Source organism: Rattus norvegicus, chromosome 5 (assembly GCF_021556685.1).
Source record: "Rattus norvegicus strain SHRSP/BbbUtx chromosome 5, alternate assembly SHRSP_T2T, whole genome shotgun sequence".
In the NCBI taxonomy this organism is placed as follows: Eukaryota; Metazoa; Chordata; class Mammalia; order Rodentia; family Muridae; genus Rattus; species Rattus norvegicus.
The window spans coordinates 120,801,638-120,821,802 of NC_141538.1; the positions used below are offsets into that span (position 1 = coordinate 120,801,638).

At 41.4% G+C, this 20,165-nt stretch overlaps 1 protein-coding gene across 1 annotated transcript in view; it reads left to right on the plus strand.

The window, feature by feature from the left end:
* Ror1 (receptor tyrosine kinase-like orphan receptor 1) overlaps nt 1–20,165 on the plus strand; it is a 344,289-nt gene that overhangs the window by 231,783 nt on the left and 92,341 nt on the right. Inside the window, 2 exon segments of the mRNA NM_001108671.1 lie at nt 921–1,208; nt 1,761–1,791. Of these exon segments, the coding sequence (NP_001102141.1) occupies nt 921–1,208; nt 1,761–1,791 (319 nt within the window).

Here is a 20,165-nt window from a genome sequence, read left to right on the forward strand (position 1 = left end):
GGTGTGTTACCCAGAAAGTAAAGTTAAAATTACTGAATTGATATGTGATGGATAGATTAGGTAAGTAGGTGGCAGATGAATGAATGATGAATGGATGGATGGATGGATGGACAGATGGATGGATGGACAGATGGATGGATGGACGGACGGATGGATGGACAGATGGATAGATGGACGGATGAGCAGATGGATGGACGGATGGACAGACAGACGGACAGGTAGATGGATGGATGGACAGACAGATGGATGGATGGATTACATAACATGGTTTATTCTGGCTCACATCAGAGATATTAGGAAAGTGCCCATTACCCCTTTGTCTGGTAGTGATCTGTCCCCCTGAGCTTTTTATACGATCAATAAGAAGGTTTGGGGTACACTTCCTGATCTTGTGTTGTGTGACATGGAAATAACTGTGTTGCTCTTGTTTTGTCCAGAGTTGGAGTCTTTCTTTCTTATCCAAGATAAACAAACAGGTTTGTCAGAGATTGTGAATGTCTCACATAGAGGTGGAAAGATTCTAATTGAACTGAATTTTTTTTTTTGGTCCTTTGTCTCTATTTTCCTCCTCCTTTTTTACCGTATTATTATTATTTTCAATAAGAAACATTGTTTACAATCTGAAACTCAAAAACGTTTTCTTCCCTTGTCTGAGAGAGGATGGCGGGCTATCCATGACTGAAATGTACTCCGGTGAACACTTGGGTCTTATATTCTGGTCAGCCACACTCTTCTGTCCCAGCATTGAGCTCTGTGGGGTGGATTAGAAGCCATGAGATCTCAGGACGTGTAGCCCCTTGTCTATCCCTTGTCTATGTCCATGTACTGGTCCATCTTGTTGTGATCCCAGGGACACCCTGGAGTAGGGGTGCTCTTCAGCTGCGTGCCCCTCTCATTGCCTCTTCCTTTCTTGTCCACAGATTCTTACTTAACCCTTGATGAACCTATGAATAACATCACAACATCCCTGGGCCAGACTGCAGAACTGCACTGCAAAGTGTCTGGGAATCCACCTCCCAATATCCGCTGGTTCAAGAATGACGCACCTGTGGTTCAAGAACCGCGTAGAATCTCCTTCCGGGCCACCAACTATGGCTCTCGGCTGCGGATCAGAAACCTCGACACCACAGACACTGGTTACTTCCAGTGTGTGGCAACAAGTGGCAAGAAAGTGGTTTCTACCACTGGAGTCCTGTTTGTCAAGTTTGGTAAGCAGCCTTCAACTGGTTTGGCCACAGGCCGTTGGTGCATTGCATCGGGACCACCAGAGTCCATGAAGACACTTACTGAGACCGACATTGTATTTGGTGCCATTGTATTTAGTTTGAAATAAGTAACTTACCCAGTGGGGAACTACTATGGTCAGAGTAACCTAATTCTAAGACAGCAGAGGAGGACTAGAAGCCACTTCTCTGTGATGTCACTTCCCCTCCCCCAAAGCCTTGTGGCATCTAGTTCTTAGCACAGGTACCCCTAGTCAAGAGGGTTGGAAATGTTTATACCTTTGCACATGCAGTCACTAAGCCTCCTAGAGGGGCAGGGGCTACTCTATTCATGAGTATTTTTTAGACCCTGTGCTGTGGGAGATGGGCTCTTCTCAGTGGTGTTCTTTGATTCACAGAGGTGGGCAGGGGAAACTAATGGCAAATTAGTGAATCCAAGAAAATTCACTAAGGGTGGCAACATCCATTGTCCTTGGTGGATACACTCTCCCTCAGCCTCCAGTTACCCAGACTATTTTCTTTTATTGTTCTCTTTAGGACCTCCTCCAACTGCAAGCCCAGGATCCTCGTAAGTACTCCATATCACCATGCTCTGTCTGTCATTTCTTAGCATTTCTCTGCAGCTTTCTGGGCAGAGGCAATGCTCTCCTATGCTCAGGCTGGAACACTGTGCTTCCAGATGCCGTTGCCTTCTCTCTGATGTGAAGCCCCACAGGAGACCAGCCCTGGCAGTAATCTCCAGCCTGGCAATCATGAATCTGACTGATCAAAGCAGAGCTCTTCCTACATTTACTATTTTTAAATGAATCTAACAGTTAGTGGCAACAGTGGATTTGGTCAAATCAAACAGAAACTGATAGAATGGCTGGCTTAGGGATTTTTTTTTCCTCCTGCTAACAGGGTCTGTTTTACATTCTACAAGCATTTCTGATGCTTTGAATTATGGCGCAGGGCAACACTGGCTGATCACTTTATTTTTTTTTTATTCCTTTCAAAGAACTCGGCAGCTGAAGTTCTAACTCACAAAGAGGAGGGAGAGCCCCATCTTGGATTGAGAGTCCCCTGGAAGTTAGATTCCTTCCAAGTCCCTTGATAAAGGGGGCTAAGGATTCCATTTCTTTAAATGATGCTATTGTTGATGCGTTTATTATTCTGCCTGAGGGATTCTCATCTTTCACTCTAGAAACATCTACTTGAGGAGAGCTCCCCCCCCTTCATGTATATTTTTATTTGGAGAGAAAGACTCATTTATTCAAACTCTTGCTTCGCAGGGAAACCCCCAACCCCATATTCGGAGGTAGAAATCACCAGGTCTGCTGTGAGAGCCTCAGCGCGCCTGGCCTGGACCACACCAGGCTGAAAAGTAACCACTTAGCTTGCTCTAATCCCCTCTGTGCCACTTAATTACAAAGTGGGGCATTTTAGTGCAGTGCTGTGTACCTGGAGGCCCAGTGGCCCACAATCCCATTAATAAAATAGGTACTGGGTAAAAATAAACATTGGCCTTCAGCCACACTGCTCTGCTGTCTCATCAGCCAGTTAAAGGCAACTGTAAGAGTCTAAAAATCACCAAGTGCTAATTGCATTCTACTTGCTGGGCTCTGAAATACAGCTTGACCTCAGAACAAGTCGGGAGTTTGGCCACTCACCCTTGCGTCTCTTGAAGCTGACTTTTCTTTTCTTTTCTCTTTCTTAATAAGTTGTCTCACTGATTCCTTTGTATATGGAATTCTTTTGAAGTCTTATTTAAACAAAGATTAAAACTTTTGTTATATGCCGTAAAACCGCTTCCCACATGGGTCCGTTATTTGTTCTTATTAATCTGTGTTTCTAGTGTGGCCGATAATCTGGTCACAGGCTGGTTTTTGTGGTTCACTAACTTTTCCCTCTTGCTGTTCTTGCCCAGGGCTATTGACTTTCCGCCTGCTGCTTTTGCATGAGAAAGTTACTTCTTTGTAATCCCTATGGATTTTAAGTGCTGACGTGTCCTCCTTTCTGCATGTCAGCTTTTTCTGGATGGCCATTTTTCCGGTGAACCCGGTATCTCATAGTTTAATATTATACAAAGAAGAATTTAGCAGCTTTGTGAGGTGGTATACCTGAAGAGGAGAATGATGTTCACTGGAGACATCGAACCACAGCTAAAGGGAACTGTTGTCATCAGACATTTGTGTTTTATGTTTACTGACTGAGCACGTTTAGACAGCAATATAGCACGCCATGTATAGCTGCCATGCTGTGCTGACTTAACTAAAACTCCTCAACTCAAGTTCGAAACTTAACAGGGCCCTTTCCAGCTCAGTCTCCGTCATTTTGGAGTTCCTAGTTGGCATTTTTATTTTGTTTGATTATTTAGTGTGTTCAAATGCATGTGCAGAAGCCAGAAGGATCCGTCCTGTTCTAACAGTTTCTGCTTTATTCCTTTGAGACAGGGTCTCTCACTGAACCTAGAGTTAGGCTGGCGACCAGTAAGTCCCAACAATTCTCCTTTATCCCAGCCCTGAGTATTGGTGGCCCAGACACCCCTAGCCATGGCTGGCCCTTTATATGACTTCTGAAGAGTTGAACTCAGGCCTTCATGTTTATACAGCAAACCCTCTTGCCTGCCGAGCCACAGGTCCAACTCCAGTATTCTTTATTTCTTTCCCGTAGAAACCCAAGGCATTGCCTCCTTTCTCAACTACCAGCATTTACTCTATCTCTGAACTCCTAATACGAACTCCAATGCAGGGTGGTAGTTCCTTTCTGTGCCCTCAGAGTCCCCAGTGAGCAGGTAAACGCAGAAGCTGTCAGAAATAAACCAAGTAAGAGCCATGGGCATGTCACAGCATTGAGGACAATATGGATGGCCTCTTTTGAAATTGTGCTTTTTCCCAAACTGTAAGTGGCATTCAGTTCACTAGTTTATTTATAAGTATCACAGTCAGAGTCACTAAAAATAAAGTAAATAGAGCATCCAAGGCACCAACCTAACCTCTAGACCATCAGAAGAGTGAGAGGCAGGAGGTAGGACCCAGGAAGAGCCCGGAGCCTGTGTCCCAGAAGGGCTCCAGTCCGTTCTCCTGAGGGACCAGCTACTCAGGTTTGAACAGAAAGGCTTCAGGACGGTTGTTTGCCTGACACTTGGAACAAGTTTGAGATTTTTGCACGACTCTGTTTATAACCTCAGGCTTGAGCTCTGCTATTTTTGCTAGACCCTAACCCACCCTGGCAGCACGGGTTCTGGAGCATGAACATAATGAAGGCTTCATACTGTCTTAGGGTTTCAAAGGTATAAATCAAGCCATTAAAACTGCCAAGTGATAATAATACTCCATCTACCCACACTGACAAATACACCTTCGTACCCCTCCTAAAAAATGTGTGTGCAAGATTAAGTTTACAGTTGAAAGTCTGGACTATCATAATTTACTGTTTTAATCATTATTTTGTGTGGCTGAGTATTCTGCTCATGGGTTACAAACATATATAATTTTGTATGATTTTATGCTCAGTCTATAAAATTATTTTTCCTCCACTGTTCTACATGGACTTATTTCACATAGGGCTTAACTTTGGAGACAAGGTAAGAATTTTGTGTACCATGTGCAGGCATAGACATGGAATCATATCTAATAGCCAATCATTATAGAATATGCTACCAATTTTATAATCTCATCAACCACTTCAGCCTTCAATTATGCAGTACCTGAGCATGCATGAAGTGAAGCATGTGGTCACATGTCACTTATCAGTGGACAGAGATGCACCTGGGCAAAAGTGTCATTGAGAGTCCAAGAGTGAATTTAGGAATCTAGACAGTGTAAATCAGTCACTTGGTGTGACTTCTGATGCAATCAAGACACAGAAAAAATATAAGAGGCTGCTGCCAGCTTCATGGAGCATATTTGAAATGAACATTTTAGGTTTGCCCTCTAAAGAACGATGAATAGTATATGTTTCCTGTAACCAAGTGACATAAACTGCATAGTTGAGACATTAAAACAGTATCACGTAGCTCTGGAAGTTACAACTCCAATATCAAGACATCTGTAGTGTTGGCTCATTCTAAGCATGGAAGGGAGGATTTCTGTATTCTCCCGGAGCTCCCCAGCACTTGATGACATGCACTGGCTCACGGATGCACTACTTCAGCCTGAGCTTGCTGCTTGCATGGCGTTCTCCCTGCAAAGTTCTCCAAATGGCCTCTGTTTGTAAAAGCCATGGTAGCCCTGGGCTAGTCCACAGTGTTGCTTGACTTGACTCTTGTAAAGATCCACTCACCATCTCAGACTGCCTTCTGTGGTTCTGTGGGATGGAGCATCCTTATTCCAATTTGTGGTGAGGTCGCAGCTCATCAGATAACTCTTAATAGTGATTGCAGAATCTTGATCAGCCATGTGGAATGCCGACTAAGACTATTCCTCTAAGATATGAGAATTTCCAAAAGTAATGATCGGAATATAATGAAAAACTATAGATGCTTGGTAATATTCAAAATGCTGTTTGGTGTGCAAAAAGATATGACAGCCAAGCTGAGAGGTGCCAAGCTGTGGCGAGGTGACTGATTTCTTTTCTCTCTTACTGAAAGGCTTCTGACACTGTTGTCCTTCCCCTTTGTAAAGCAGTGCCTCCCGTCCTCACAGAAGCACAACACTCACAGCCCTCACACTTCCCATCACTGTCACTGGTGGAGAAGTGTTCCCTGGGACCAGAACCACATTGATCTCATGACCAACATTTAAGGTTCTGTTTATACCATGCCAGGCTGGAGTGCTGAATCTCAAGGCACAGAGGGACCCGTGTGAACTCTTCACTGTTAATAAATTTATTTTTGCTTGTTTGTTCATTTGTTTTAGTGCGGGCTTAGGGTGGGTTCCTGCTTTCCCTCCTCTCTTTCTATGTAACCATTGTGTTGAGTACCTTAAAGTGTACAACTCTGTGTTAGCATAGTCAGAGTTGTGCAGCCCTCATTACCACCACATGGTATCTGTGCTTTGGTGTTAGGGTTATTTGACTTTTAGCAGAATAGCTAAAGTGGGGTTTAACCACATCATAGCATCCAGTTCTCCATAGTTCTTATGACTGAATAATATTCCACTGTGCGGTTACATCACATCTTATTTATTTATTCTTTGTTGGACATTTGGGTCGCTTCTGACTTTTGTCCATTCAGCATAATGCCATGTACAAGGCTTTGGGGAAGTGTGCTCTCAGCTTCTTGGGTGCATACCTGTAACTGTAATTCTTGGGATACATAAAGGTCATGTGTTTAAATTTTGGCAGAGTGGCAAAGCTCTTTCCCAAAGGAATTGTAATCATGCTATACTAACAAGCAAGCAAAGCAAAGGGATTTGGGTGCTCTCTGACACCTGCTTCCAGGCTCAAATCTTTATCTATGTGTATATCTATATCTTTATCTTTATCTATGTATATCTATATCTATGTATATACATATATATCATCTATGTATCCATCTGTCAATCATCTGTCTAACTGCCCACTGTCCAACTCAGCCATCCTAGTGGCTATAGTCCTTTACTGGGCTTTAATTTGCATTTCCTAATAATGTATTACTTGTCTTTTGTGTAATTTTTGGATGTTTTTCTGTCTTTGAGAAATACCTGTTCAAATTCTTTGTACACTATTTGAGACTATTATTCTTTTATTCTTTGTTTACAATTTTTTAAAAAAAATATAGTCTCTGTATGTACCCTTCTTAAATGTGTGATTTCAAATGTTTCTGGCCTTCTGTACATTGTTCTCATGTTTTCTTGGTAGTGTTTTTTTTAAGTACATTCTAAAAAATTGTTTTACAAAGTATAATACGCTCTCAGGCTTGCTTGTTTATACTATTGAGAAACAGAGGCTCATAACATTATTTTTCTTGTATCTTTTCTTCACGTAGTGTTAACATACAGTTTTAGATTTAAAAATGTATTTATTTTTACTTTATGAACACTGGTGTTTTCTGTGTGAAATGTGACGGCTTCCTGGAACTAGATTTACAGACAGCCGTAAGCTGCCATGTAGGTGCTGGGACTTGAACTCTGATCCTCTGGTAGAGCTGACCCATCTCTCCAACCCCTAGTTTTAGATCTTACATTTAAGGTTTGGTCCATTTTGAGTTGATTCTTGCAAGAATATAGAGTCATTCTGCATATCTGTTCCGATAATCACAACACTCTTTTCTTGTTGAAAAGGCAATTCTTTACCCTTTGTATTGTGCTGGACCTCTCTTAAAGGCAACTGAAATAAATGTATGTGTTTTTTTCTGGAAATCTACCCCACAGATAGGCTTCTTGCCTATGTCAATTCCATGGAATCTACTTTACTACAGGTTTGTAATGAGTTTTGGAGTCAGGAAGTGAATTCTCTGAGACAGTCAGTACTGATTTCATTTCAGAACTGTTTCAGCAGATAACAGAAACAGTGCATACATTATAGGTAGATAGATAGATAGATAGATAGATAGATAGATAGATAGATAGATAGATAGATAGATAGATGAATGATATATTGCAGAAAATTGGCTTATGTGACTATGGACTAGCAAGTCCACAATCTATGGAGTGAAGTGCTAGGATGAACTCAAGCTGCTCCTCACGCTGCTGTTCTCAGGTTCTGCTCTTACAGGCTCTAAAACTCACTGGGCCAGGCTCACTCAAATACCACGGACAACCCTACAGTCAATCAGTAAGCACCGTCAGAGCAGCAACAGCTACACTAGTGCTTGACTGAGTCATTAACAACCGTACTTTGCCAACTTGATAAATAACACTTGGCTATCACAGCTTCAGGGACGACCTTTTTTCAGTGACTACGTCCCCTGTGTTCTGTGTATTTCCATTTCCAGGCATATCTAAGAATTAATCTTATTCATAGTGACGAGAACCATGTGGGATTTTGATAAGTACATTGAATCTACCAACTTTCAATTGATTTGGGTAGTACTCCCATGTAGACAATATTAAATCTTCTGTTCTGTGAACATGATGGTATATTCCATTTATTTAATTTCTCTACATAGTTTTTAAGACTTCATTGTATAAGTCTACCTTCCCTTTTAGAAAGAAAAGTATTTTAAGTAGTTAGTTATTTTTATATTAATACTATGGTATTGGATTAATTTCATATTATTCATTTTGCTCTTATATCTAACAGTTCATTTCTATAAACTGATTCTATGTTCCTATAGACCTTGTTCCATAGCTCTAGTGTGTCTATGTCTGTACCTTGTGCTGTGTATGTATATGTGTGTCTATTTATATCTGTGTGTGTATGACTGTATGTATGTGCATGTATTTCTAAATGTGTGTATATGTCTGTGTGTATGTGCGTGCGTGTGTGTGTGTGTGTGTTCCCTAAGACTTTCCATCTATAAGATGATATCTGCAATTCTGTGTTGCTTCTTCCGCCTCCTCATGGATGCCTTTTATTTCCATCTCTCACCCACTGGCCTTATCTGGACTCACCATACACTGTCAAGTAGAAGTGATGAGGTGTCAGACAGAGCCTCTCCTTTTCAGTCTGTCGCCATTGAATTTGATGCAAGCCATGGTTTTGTTTTGTTTTGAATAGAGATGCCCTGTATCAGGATGAGAAAATATTGCGTTTTTTTATTCCTCTTTTAATGTCTGGTTTTCATTATGTGAAGATACTGGGCTGTGCCAAATAATTCTTGTGTCCATTGAGATGATCGTGGGATTTTTGTTAGTTCTTCTCTCACTACTGTGCTGTATTTCATTGATTGATCAAACTGTCATTCACAGAACCCTTTTCCACTTGGTCATGATATCCAAGTCCCTCATGTATGTTACTAGATTCCATTTGCCTACATTCTTTTAAGTGTACTTTTGGGAGAAGTGTACAAATGGCAGTCAGAGGACAATGCAGGAATCGGTCTCCTTCTTCTCCATGTGGGTCCTGCGGATCACACACCTTTATCTGCTGAGCCACCCCATCTGCCCCTTCTGTTCTGTTCGCTAGCATTTTATTGAGGGTTTTGCTTTCTGTATTTATAAAGGGCATTAATCTCTAGCTTTCTTGTGATCTCTTCACATAGTTATGATATTAACTAATACTAAACTCTTTAAATGAATTGGGAAATATTTGGAAACCTATGCGGGAATTCTGCTCATTCATGCAGATGTTGATATAATTCACCATGAAATCCATTTGAAAAGTTTTAAAATTTCTAGTTCAACTTCTTTACTTGTTATGGATCCATTTAATTTTTTCTTCCTAGTCACTTTGGATAGTCTGTGTCTTCCTTGAAGTTTGTCCCTTCTGTTTAGATTTTTCAGGTTGTTGGCACATAGTTGATTGTATTATTATCCCCAAGTTGTTCTTTTCATTTCTGTGACATTAGTAATGGCATCCTTGGTTTCATTCTTGATTTTAGTAACTCGTGTCATTTTCTCAGAGCAGCTAGCCTAGCATTGCTTTGTCTTTTTTTTTAACTTAAATAGTGTAATGATGTAATGTGGCTGTTCTGGATATCAGCTTGCCTCCCTTGTGACATTACTGCATGGTGTCATTGTCATTTGTTCTGACAATTTCCTGGACTAAGTGTATACAGCCTTCATTATCTAACAGTGCAGTCCAGAAGTCAGTGCACTGTGAGCACGCTCCCTAGGTGATTAGCCAGAGGGGTCCTAAGAGCGGGGATTCTGCTACTGTATGCCAAGGGCCTCCATGAATGTACTGCCTGCCCCCAGCATTCCCACAGTGGATGCTTGTGCCTTTGCTTCATGTTCTGCTATAGTGGGGCTTCATAATGTTCCACAAAGAAGAAATAAAGGTTCACTTTCCTGAGTATACATACAGCTCCTCTCATGCAAAGTCTCTCTCTCCCTATGTTCAGAAGTCAAAGGACATCTAAATAAAAAGATTTGAGCTTTGTGGCCCTGCTGGGACTTTGTCATGGGAACTTGTGTCATGGGACTTTGCCACTGTGAAATTATATACTGATCAATGAAGGCATGCTTGTGAATGGGACTTTTCCAGAGAGTTTCCAATGGGTCAAGTCATGACAATTGTCTGGAAATGCGCTTTGGAGATACTCCAGATCCACCCTGCCTTCTCCAGCGTCTGTGTTTGATAAGGTTATAAAGCAGTGGTTCTCAACTCATTTGAGGTTTGCATATCAGATATCCTGCATATCATATATTTACACTATGATTTATAACAATAGCAAAATTATAGTTATGGCGTGTCAGCAAAATAATTTTGTGGTTGGGAGTCACCACAACATGAGGAATGTTATTAAGGGGTCTCAGTATTAGGAAAGTCTAGAACCAATGCTACAAAGTATGTTGGAGCAGAGACCAGGGTAAGTTAAAAACAGCACAGGGTTCAGAGCCTAGCCAAGTTCAGCTTTTGTGCTTTCTCTTTACCCTCTCACCTAACACATGAGCAACCCTAACATGGCATTTGCTATATATAATTGGCATTCTCTGAGTTGAAGGTGTATGTCTTCCATTTCTTTCATCCTCTGGGGTCTTATTCCATTCTGTCTGTTTAAAGACTGAGTTAATTGAAAAGTATTCATCATACTAGGGTTTCTGTTGCTGTGCTAAAACACCATGAGCAAAGACAACTAGGGAAGGAAAGTGGTCACTCAGCTTACAGCTCTCAGGCCACCCTCCAACACTGATGAAAATTAGGGCTGGAACTCAAGACAGAAATGTGGGGCCAGGAACTGAACCAGAGATTGTGGAGGGATGTTGTTCACTGGCTTGCTTCTCATGGCTTGTTCAGCCTTCTTTATTATATAACTCAGGACCACCTACTCAGGGTTGGCACTGCTCACCATGGACTAGGCCTCCTACATTAATCAAGAAGATGCCTATAGGCAAATCTTACAGAAGGGTTTTCTTGGTTGACATTTCCTCTTTCCAAAAGCCTCGATCTTGTATCAAGTTGACATAAAACTTAAAACCAACACAGTATCGATGCCACAAGGATGTTAAAAATTAGATTAACTAATAAAATGCTTTCCATGTCAGAGGTGTTACAACCTGGCACATATTAGGAGCTGAATAATCCTGGCTAACATTATCACTGTCATCACTACTGTTTGAACAAAGAGGTTACCCCTTCTTTGCAGCCTAAAACCTCCTGTAGACACTCTTCCCTGCTGTGACCCGAAGCCAGAGACGTTAAAACCTTTATTTCCCTTTCTCTCATCAGCTCTTGGCTAAAATCCCTTTCAGCAACAACAACAACAACAAAAAATTCAAGTAGCTTTTTCTGATTTTTTTTCCTCCTCTTTTATCTGTTTCCAAGTCTTAGGCATAGTGCAAAAGTAAAGCTGGGTGCTGGCCCAGCCCAAGAAGTGATAATATAACTTTCAACCCAAGATAAACTCAAGAAGATCTTTCAACACAGCTACTTAGGCAGTTGGAAGATGTGATGTCCTGTAGAGAGGAGACTAGGGCGTCACTCAGCAGCTAGGCCAAACACAGAGGAACAGCATACCAGTGAAGCCAGCTAAACACGTCGTCCGCATCAAAATCATCTTCGGCTTTGCAGCCCCCAGAGCAAGGGCAGATGGTGGGAATATGGGGAAATTGGACAGGAAGGATTTTCAACCCTAGAGGTCAGGCCCAAGTATACAGAAGGTTAAGAAGCCAAGCTCTTCTGTGTCAACGAACCCTTGTCACTCAGCAGCCTCTGTGTTATGAGCAGGGTGTGGAAATTTCCCATTCAGATGACATTTGTGAAGACTGACATATCCAAAAAGAGAAGATAGGTCCTCGCCTTCTAGGCAGATATTTTCTGGAAGTCTGTCCACCAAGCTGAGCTTCTTGTTTCTTGCATTACATGTGACATATTGTGATTGTCTCCACACCTCACATAGTACTTAGTGTGCAGAGACTGCTCAGCAAGTTTGTCTTACGTTGAACAGTGGATGCTCCCGCATTTCTCACAGACTTTTAGGGTTGTGATGCCACTGGCTCAGACACTTTGAGAAACAAGCACAGAAAGAACAGGTACCTGGTTCTAGCCTTTCCAGGTCATTCACTCACCGGGGACATCAGACAGAAAACAACGTCTTTGGCCCCTAAGCTTGTTTTTTTTTTTTTTTTTTTTTTTTTTTTTAAACAACTGAAGAACTGGAGTTCAATGTCTTCTAAGTTTTCTTCCAGCTGAATTTGATAACTAATTGAAAATGTATTATTTCCTCTCTTACTATAAAATCTCATCAAGATTCTGAATTATGTGCCATCAGCTCCCAGGTCATTTTTCTCTGCTCTGAAGTGTCAGTAGTTATCTGTTCTGTCATGAACATCCATTCTGATCATTCTAAAGAAGACCCTATTCAGTTACACTGAGTCAGTAAGAAAGATTTATAGAAAAATGGCCCTCAAGATCATACCCTTATATTCTGAAGAGACATCTAGAAAACAAGCCTAAAAACAAGAAAGCCATAGACGTTTTCTTCCTATGACTCCCATGACAGTATTTGGCAGGTGGGGTAGACACCAAGTCCTGCTCTATGCCAAGATAGAGCTCCACTCTTGGCCAACCACCTACACAAAAGCATCTGTATGAAACTACAAAAGATAGGCCATGTTGCTGTGACAAAAATACCTGACAAAAAGCAACTTTAAGGGGAAAGGGTTTATTTTGGATTATAGTTTGAGAGATTACAGCCCACCCTGGCACTGGCGGTGTGATCCAAGAATCGGAAGATTTGATCACCTTGCATCAGCAACCAAGTGATAGAAAGAGATGAACGCTGGTGCTCAACTCCCTGCTTTCTTTGTGTTTAGTCCAAGATGCCAGCCCCTGGGATAACAGCTCCTTTGTTCAGGGTGAGTCTTCCCTCCTCAGTTAGTCCTAGAAAATGCATTTCTGGACAAACTCAGAGGAGTGTTTCCATGCTGATTCTCAATTCAGTTAAGTTTACAAGATTAACTATCATATGTGGCTTTGTGAAATCCTGGGACAGCCATTAGCCACCCTTATTGCATAGATGTAAACGTGGGTTGCAGACATTACACTATTGCATTCCCTCTCCTTGCTGAAGGAAGTAATCAAGAATGCTTATAGGAACTAGGTATTTGATCATCTTAAGCATTTTACAGAAGGAACTCAAAATTCTCCAATGATTTTTTATATATTCATTAAGCAATTTAAATGTAGGCAAGGAGGTACATGCTAGGAATAACAGGAGATAAATGTATAATGGAAGATACTCAGAGATCCTGAATGAGAACCTTTTGTCCTTCCCAAACTGGGTCACAGTTTCTCGGCAGGTCTCAAATTCCATTGGCATGGATGGGAGGGACCTGAATTCTAAGAGGGCCAGTGTTAGTTCATATCTGAGGTCTCATTTAGAGCAGTTCACAGAGGCTCATTTTGGCTTTAGAGTACACCGTAATCATTGAAACACCAAGATTTCCCTCAAGCCACCTGAAAATCATAAATCTATTCCTTGTTACTAATGTCAAACAGCTAATACTTTTTACCACAAACTATACACTTCTACAGAGTATCATTAGTAGGAGATATATATATATATATAAATATATATATATATTATATCACTTTATCTTTACTACAAATAGTCTGTGTGATTGGCAGTGGTCACTGCTTCTAACATTTAATTTGTAATAGGTCAGGCCAGCACTGTTGGCTTTGCTTTTATATAAGTTGGGAACCTACTCCTAGAACTTGGACAATGCAACTTCTTGCCACTGGGGATAGAAGTGCACTAGAATAATTGAGTAGTTATCATGAGTCAGTCTTCAATCACATCAATAGCAGGCTTAATATTTTCATGTCCAATTTCCAATGGCTCTACCCTCTATTCATTTTTCTAAAACTGAACAAATGTAAGTTTGACTTACCAATTATTCCTTAATAAGTTGCATACACACACTAATATATATAAGCTAATATGTAATGTATCACACATATACACAGTAATATGTAATATATTATACATATATATATATATATATCTGATGTAGCTATACATTGAAAGATGATTAATGACTGAGCCATGATAGCTACTTAATTATTCCTAGGGAAATTCTGTCCCCAATGGCAGGAATTTGTCTTTGAGTTACTGTACTATTTTATAATTAATAATTTAATAATATAATTAATAATTTATAATTTACCTTTTTTTATAAATCTTCAATGTCCAAAGTATATTTTATATTGGCAACACAATTTTGATGCTAAATTTTAACATAAATAATTAGTGTCATTGGGTTTAATAAGATTAACTAATAAAAACATAGATCTATATTGTCAAATCACTTCAAATACAAAGTCTTCTAGTAACCAAGTTGACTGACAAATCACTGTTTAACATTCCTGTACACACCGATTAACTGATTCCTTATTTTTTTAAGAATTTACTTTGAAACACAATTTATTAATTTCCCAACTATGTCTATCCAAATTAAATAATTTGCTAAATCTAGCAACTTAATATCATTTATATTAAATTCAAAGGTATAATGCAAAAATTAAAAAGCAGCATCCAATTTATCAATATCAATAAAACATTCTTCAAATCAGTTCACAAAGTACTGTCAGTCACAATATCCACAGAAGAATTCCAATTATGAATGTATAATGCAGCAACTGTAGATGTGTATTAGAAAAGGCCACAGTTACACACCTATTCTGCATGTGCCTTGCTAGGTTATAATGTCCTTCCTCTTTCATTAAAGTCCCAAGGTCAGTAATGTTTGGTTTGACCCTAGGTCTCTGGGCATTCGAGCCTCTGGTTCTTGGTTTCCCAAGCAGTGTTGGACAAAAGTTCCCTCTCATGGGGTCGGCCTTAAGTCAAACCAGACATTGCTCAACTGCTCCCACAAGTTCTCGAGACCAGATATTTTTAGTACCTATCCTAAAGTAGACCAAAACAATAAGAGAGCCATTGTTGTTGATTAGATACGGTGTTATTAAATCCCACTAACTCTGGATTTTCACTGAGTGGCTAGAGTATTATGAACCAGAGTTTAATTATTTTTTATCATACAAACTGGAATTCTTTAATAGATGTAAAAAATGAAGCAGTGCCCACTCTATAAGCTCAAGTTGACATTTCTTATGAATTTGGAATCTCTTCCTGGTGAAAATGTAACCCAAAACACTAACATGCCAATTTCTCTAATATTTCATGTCCCATCTGAAGAAAAGTACCCACAATTTTTCGGATTTTGTATCAGCTGACCTTTGATTTTGTAAGAAAAACTTAATAGCCTATGTATGAGTATAATAGGATTCTTCTTCTTCACTTTATCTATTTTAATATGCCTTTGTCCATGCTCAAGTTGTAGGCTGTGCCTGAAGGTCTGGGCTCTATCCCCAGTGTGTCTGAAAATGCCTGCAAGCCCAGCATGCCTGAGATGGGGACTGTGAAGTCATCTTCAGCACAGAGCAAATCCAAGGCCAACCCAGGTTGCATGCAACTCTGTTCTCCAAAGCGTTCCTAAAACCGTTTAAACTTACATGCCCAGATTATATTAGAAGTTGTATACAAATGCCTTTCCTCTGGGGCATTTAATTCTGGTTTCAGATGATCAATTTCATTCTTTTTTAACTGCTGCTAGGAAATACAACTACTTGTGTTGTTGCTGGAAACATTTCTTCAGTGTTATCCACTTTGTTATTTTTTAAGTTTAGCTTTTATTTTCTTTAAACACAGCATACAAGGTTTACGTGTGTGGCCCTACTCAGTTGACACTCATCATGAATTATTTGGCATACTTTATTCCAGACTTTTTTTTCCCCCGATACAGTTTTGTACCTCAGAGATTCCCTTAGCTAAAACATTACAGAACTCATAACTTCTCCAGAAGAGTACGTGTTTCAATCAGCTTTCTGTCCTGGCTAAAAATAGACATTCAGAAAACAGAAGTGGTTGGCCTGAGAGGATTTCAGAGCAGAATTTATCAAGCTCCATTTCCACCTGAGTTAAACATAGATATGTGTGCAACATATGTGTGTGTATATGTGTGGTTGGGTGATGTGTGATTGCATTCATGTGTGTTTATGTGTGCACATGTGTGTACGTAGGAACACACAGGCATATATAATTGCTTGGATGACCATTCAGATTGAAAAGAAGTAATTTGCAAAGAGAAACACATGGAATTGCAAAGTAAAATGTTATTCTTTTAGATGAAGGTTCATTTCAAAATAGTCTACTGGCCCAGCCAGCAGATCCTGAAGGGTTTCTGACGGTGGGCAGGTACAGTCTAGTACATGCACTTGGAGTCAGCACTGCTAAGGAGCCAGACTGTTGTTCTAAGTGATGTTATCTGGTTGTTGAGAGAAATCCTCCTTATTTTATTATCATTCTCATTATTATAGCTAATACACATAACATGTGTCATTTTCACTAGTTCCCAGGACATAGCTTGTTGACAAGCAAGATTTACCTATCATGTTTTCACTCCATTAAGTAGACTCTCCCCTCTTCTCACAACTCTAAGGGGCTTTCTGTCTCTGGGTTTGCCTAGTCTTGAAACAATACAAATGTCCATGGTGGGTCAGTCAGAAGGAGTTCTCTTCCATTGCGTGACAGAACCCAGTCTGAATACACTGCCCTTCCCCCTCTCTCCTGCCACACTGTTCACCACCTAGCTCTTGACACAGGACCTTTCATTTGTAATCTTCGTGCTCTCTTCCTCCCCCTGCAAGGAGGGCAGTGGGTTAATAACTAAGCCCTGGGTCAAGGTCAAGGTCAAGGTCAAGGACAAAGCCACACCACATCTAAGAGTGGAGAAGGTGTCTTTCTTCTTCTTCTTCTTCTTCTTCTTCTTCTTCTTCTTCTTCTTCTTCTTCTTCTTCTTCTTCTTCTTCTTCTTCTCCTCCTCCTCCTCCTCCTCCTCCTCCTCCTCCTCCTCCTCTTCCTCCTCCTCCTCCTTCTTCCTTCTTCTTCTTCTTCTTCTTCTTCTTCTTCTTCTTCTTCTTCTTCTTCTTCTTCTTCTTCTTCTTCTTCTTCTTCTTCTTCTTGGTGTCTTTCTTCACAGTCATAGTATTGACTCAAGGATTGTTCAGCTGAATGATACCAATTTATCATCCACTGAGCCAGGACCCTGGTCCACACCATCATCCACTGAGCCAGGACCCTAGTCCACAGCATCATCCACTGGTCTTGAAAGGCTGGTCCACAACACGCCTTTCAAGGAGGTTTTCATTTCCCCTCCTGGTAGGCTTTGCTTTCTGTGGCTTCTCTTTGCATTGCTGGAATTGGGTCAGAGAGGTTCTCCAGTATCCTGGCTTGCCAAGGAAATATGACCATTCTTCAGGAAATGGTTTCTGATGAAGAGCCTGAGCCATCCCTGCCAATTTTTAGAATCACCAGGGACCCCAAGGTGAAATCAAGTAGCTCAGTGCTCAGAACCTGTGCTCCTGCTCTGCCCCACCCAATGAGGCATAGCGACTGTGAAGGTGAAAACAAGGGGGATATTATAAACAGGGGCCAATGTAAATATCTTTGTTAAACAAACAAACAGCATTGTTAGGTCCCCTAGGCCTGCCAAGGAATGGGGCCAGGGTGACCTGTACCTCTCATACCATGAATCTTGGGGGTTGTGGCACTGCATTTGTGGCCTAGTCTCTAAATATTCTCTTGGCATAGCTAGCGGATGGAGGGACTTGGGGTGTGGTGTCCACCTAGGAGTCAGAAATGATCCAAGCCCAGATCTCAAATGGCTACTGTCTGGCTTCCACCGAAAGTCCAGGCTGTCCCAAATGCAAACTCAGAAGACTCAGAGTATTCCTGCTGAGGAAGCAACACTGGCAACATTTCAAGGAACCATGGAATTAAAGAGCCAGTGCTCTTTGCACTGACCTCACTAGCTTATGTGTGCCTTCTTCCTGACTCCAGAAGCTGAAGATCAGGTCCCCACCTCAGGCTGGCACCCATATGACTCAACGCATTTCCTGTAGGTGACTCTGTGTGTTCAAGGCTTGTAAAGCTTTCTGGGCTAAGAGAGAGAGCCACAGAACAGACTACTTGCTTGGAGTCTCGGCCAGCCAGGTTCCCGAAGCCCTCCTCTGATGGTCCTTCCCTCTCCACTACCCTGTGCTGTTCCTATTCTCTTTATGGGAAATGGACCTTTGATACTTCTGAGGCACAGGAGACGCTCCACAAGCCCTTGTGGAAACTGTAAACCAGTAAGTTGAAACAGAACTGGATGTTTATCAACACTGGGCCCTAAAAACTGGACTTGCTGAGTCTTTTCACTCCCACCTCCCAGTTCCCCTCCTGAATGTTTCCACTGGAAATTCTCCACTTCAGTGGGAGTGCTTGGCTTAAATGAGAATGCTTGGCTCCAGGAGGGGTCGTGGGATGCTTGGCTGAATAGGAGTGCTTGGCTCAGTACTCTTGAAGACACTTAGCACTCACCCCACAATTAAGACATCACAACTCTACAAAATGTTTCATGAAAGTTTGATGCAATTAGATCATCTGAAGATGGATTAGCCTGCCATCTGTACAACATTAAGAAAGATCACATTGGCAGATGACAGGACTTCTTTGAAGAGATCTGAAAGAAAGCCTCTGATGAGTTCTCCAGTGGGTTCCCCCATTCCCAGTGGGTTAACAGAGCATACAGGAATGGTAGACATCCTTTGTGATAAAAATGCTGCGTCAGAGTGATGAGCTCTCCCTGTAGCCAGGCTGGGTGCCCTTCCCTAGAGGTCAGCATAAAAGGAGTTCTGTCGCTGTTCCACAGCTCTTAATAGGGTTACAGCCTGCTACCTGACTGGCACTGGGCAGCTCTAGCCGAGTGCAAGGAATTTGACTTAGGAAGGTAAAGGAAACCAACTAGGTTTGCTGGTTCAGTGGCTGCCCTGTCTCTAGTTTTGGTCTTTTGTTATTGGTGTGGTGGAGTTGTTTTGTAGTTTGAGAGATCAGACCCCTGCACATGCTAGACAAGCACATCACCATTGAGTACATCTCCGGCGTTCATTCTTTGAATAAGAACAGCTTGCCTTTCTTTCGAAAGGAAACTGCTACATGGCCACTCTTAGCCAAATAAGAGTGGCTGCATGACCAAGCTGACCCCTGTGGAATACTTAAGGATCCAGCCTTTGCCCCTAAGCTGCTGGTCTGTTCATAGACCCCGGTACTCTGCACATCCACATTCGATGTTTTTAGGTACTGCCAGATAAAATAGTTGAAGAATTAAATATAATTCCATGAGCTTTATCATGGGCTTCCTGATGAAGGCTGGACTTGAACTGGGCTCTAAAGACAGAAGGGATTAGGTGAGACATGCAGTGATCCTCACAGTGGTGATTCACAATTTTTAACCCGCACTCAGGAGATGAGGCAAGAGGAGCGGAGCATGTGTTTGAATCCGGTCTAGGCTACATAGATGATGTCTCAAAAATAAAGTAATAATAATAAATAAAAATGGCCAAAGCCTTGGAGAGCTGGCTGCCTCTTGTGTAGACTAGAAATGGGGAATACTTTGGGAGATGGGGTAGGACACATCTCAGAGGCTTTGAAATCCCCAGATGAAGAAGTTTAGACTTACCTGGCTAGTCACACACAGGAAATCCACACCGGATCATGCTACCTGTGCTGGCAGGCACCATGCTCTGCCTTTGTTAAGAAGACTAGATTGGGCAGGGTAGGAGAGAATCCCCTAAAAGTCCCTTGGGTGACAACAAGGGAGTTCTCTGGCCTCTCGGGACTGAGGGTTCTTTTTTTTTTTCTGTCTCCCTCCAGACAGTAGGTGGTTGTGGCTAAGCTCTGTGTTTGTCTTGTATGTGGGTTGGAAGGACAGTTCCTGGCATGTGGCAATAGTAGAGGCAGTATCTGCCAAGTTTTTGTCACTTTCCCAGGGCACTGCACTAAGCACCCAGCATGACTAATTTCATTTCATGCTCCTAGTAGCGAGAGCTTTCTGAAATGCTTGTAGACTCTGACTTGGGGACATACTTTCTGTCTTGCATCTAACCAAATGATAA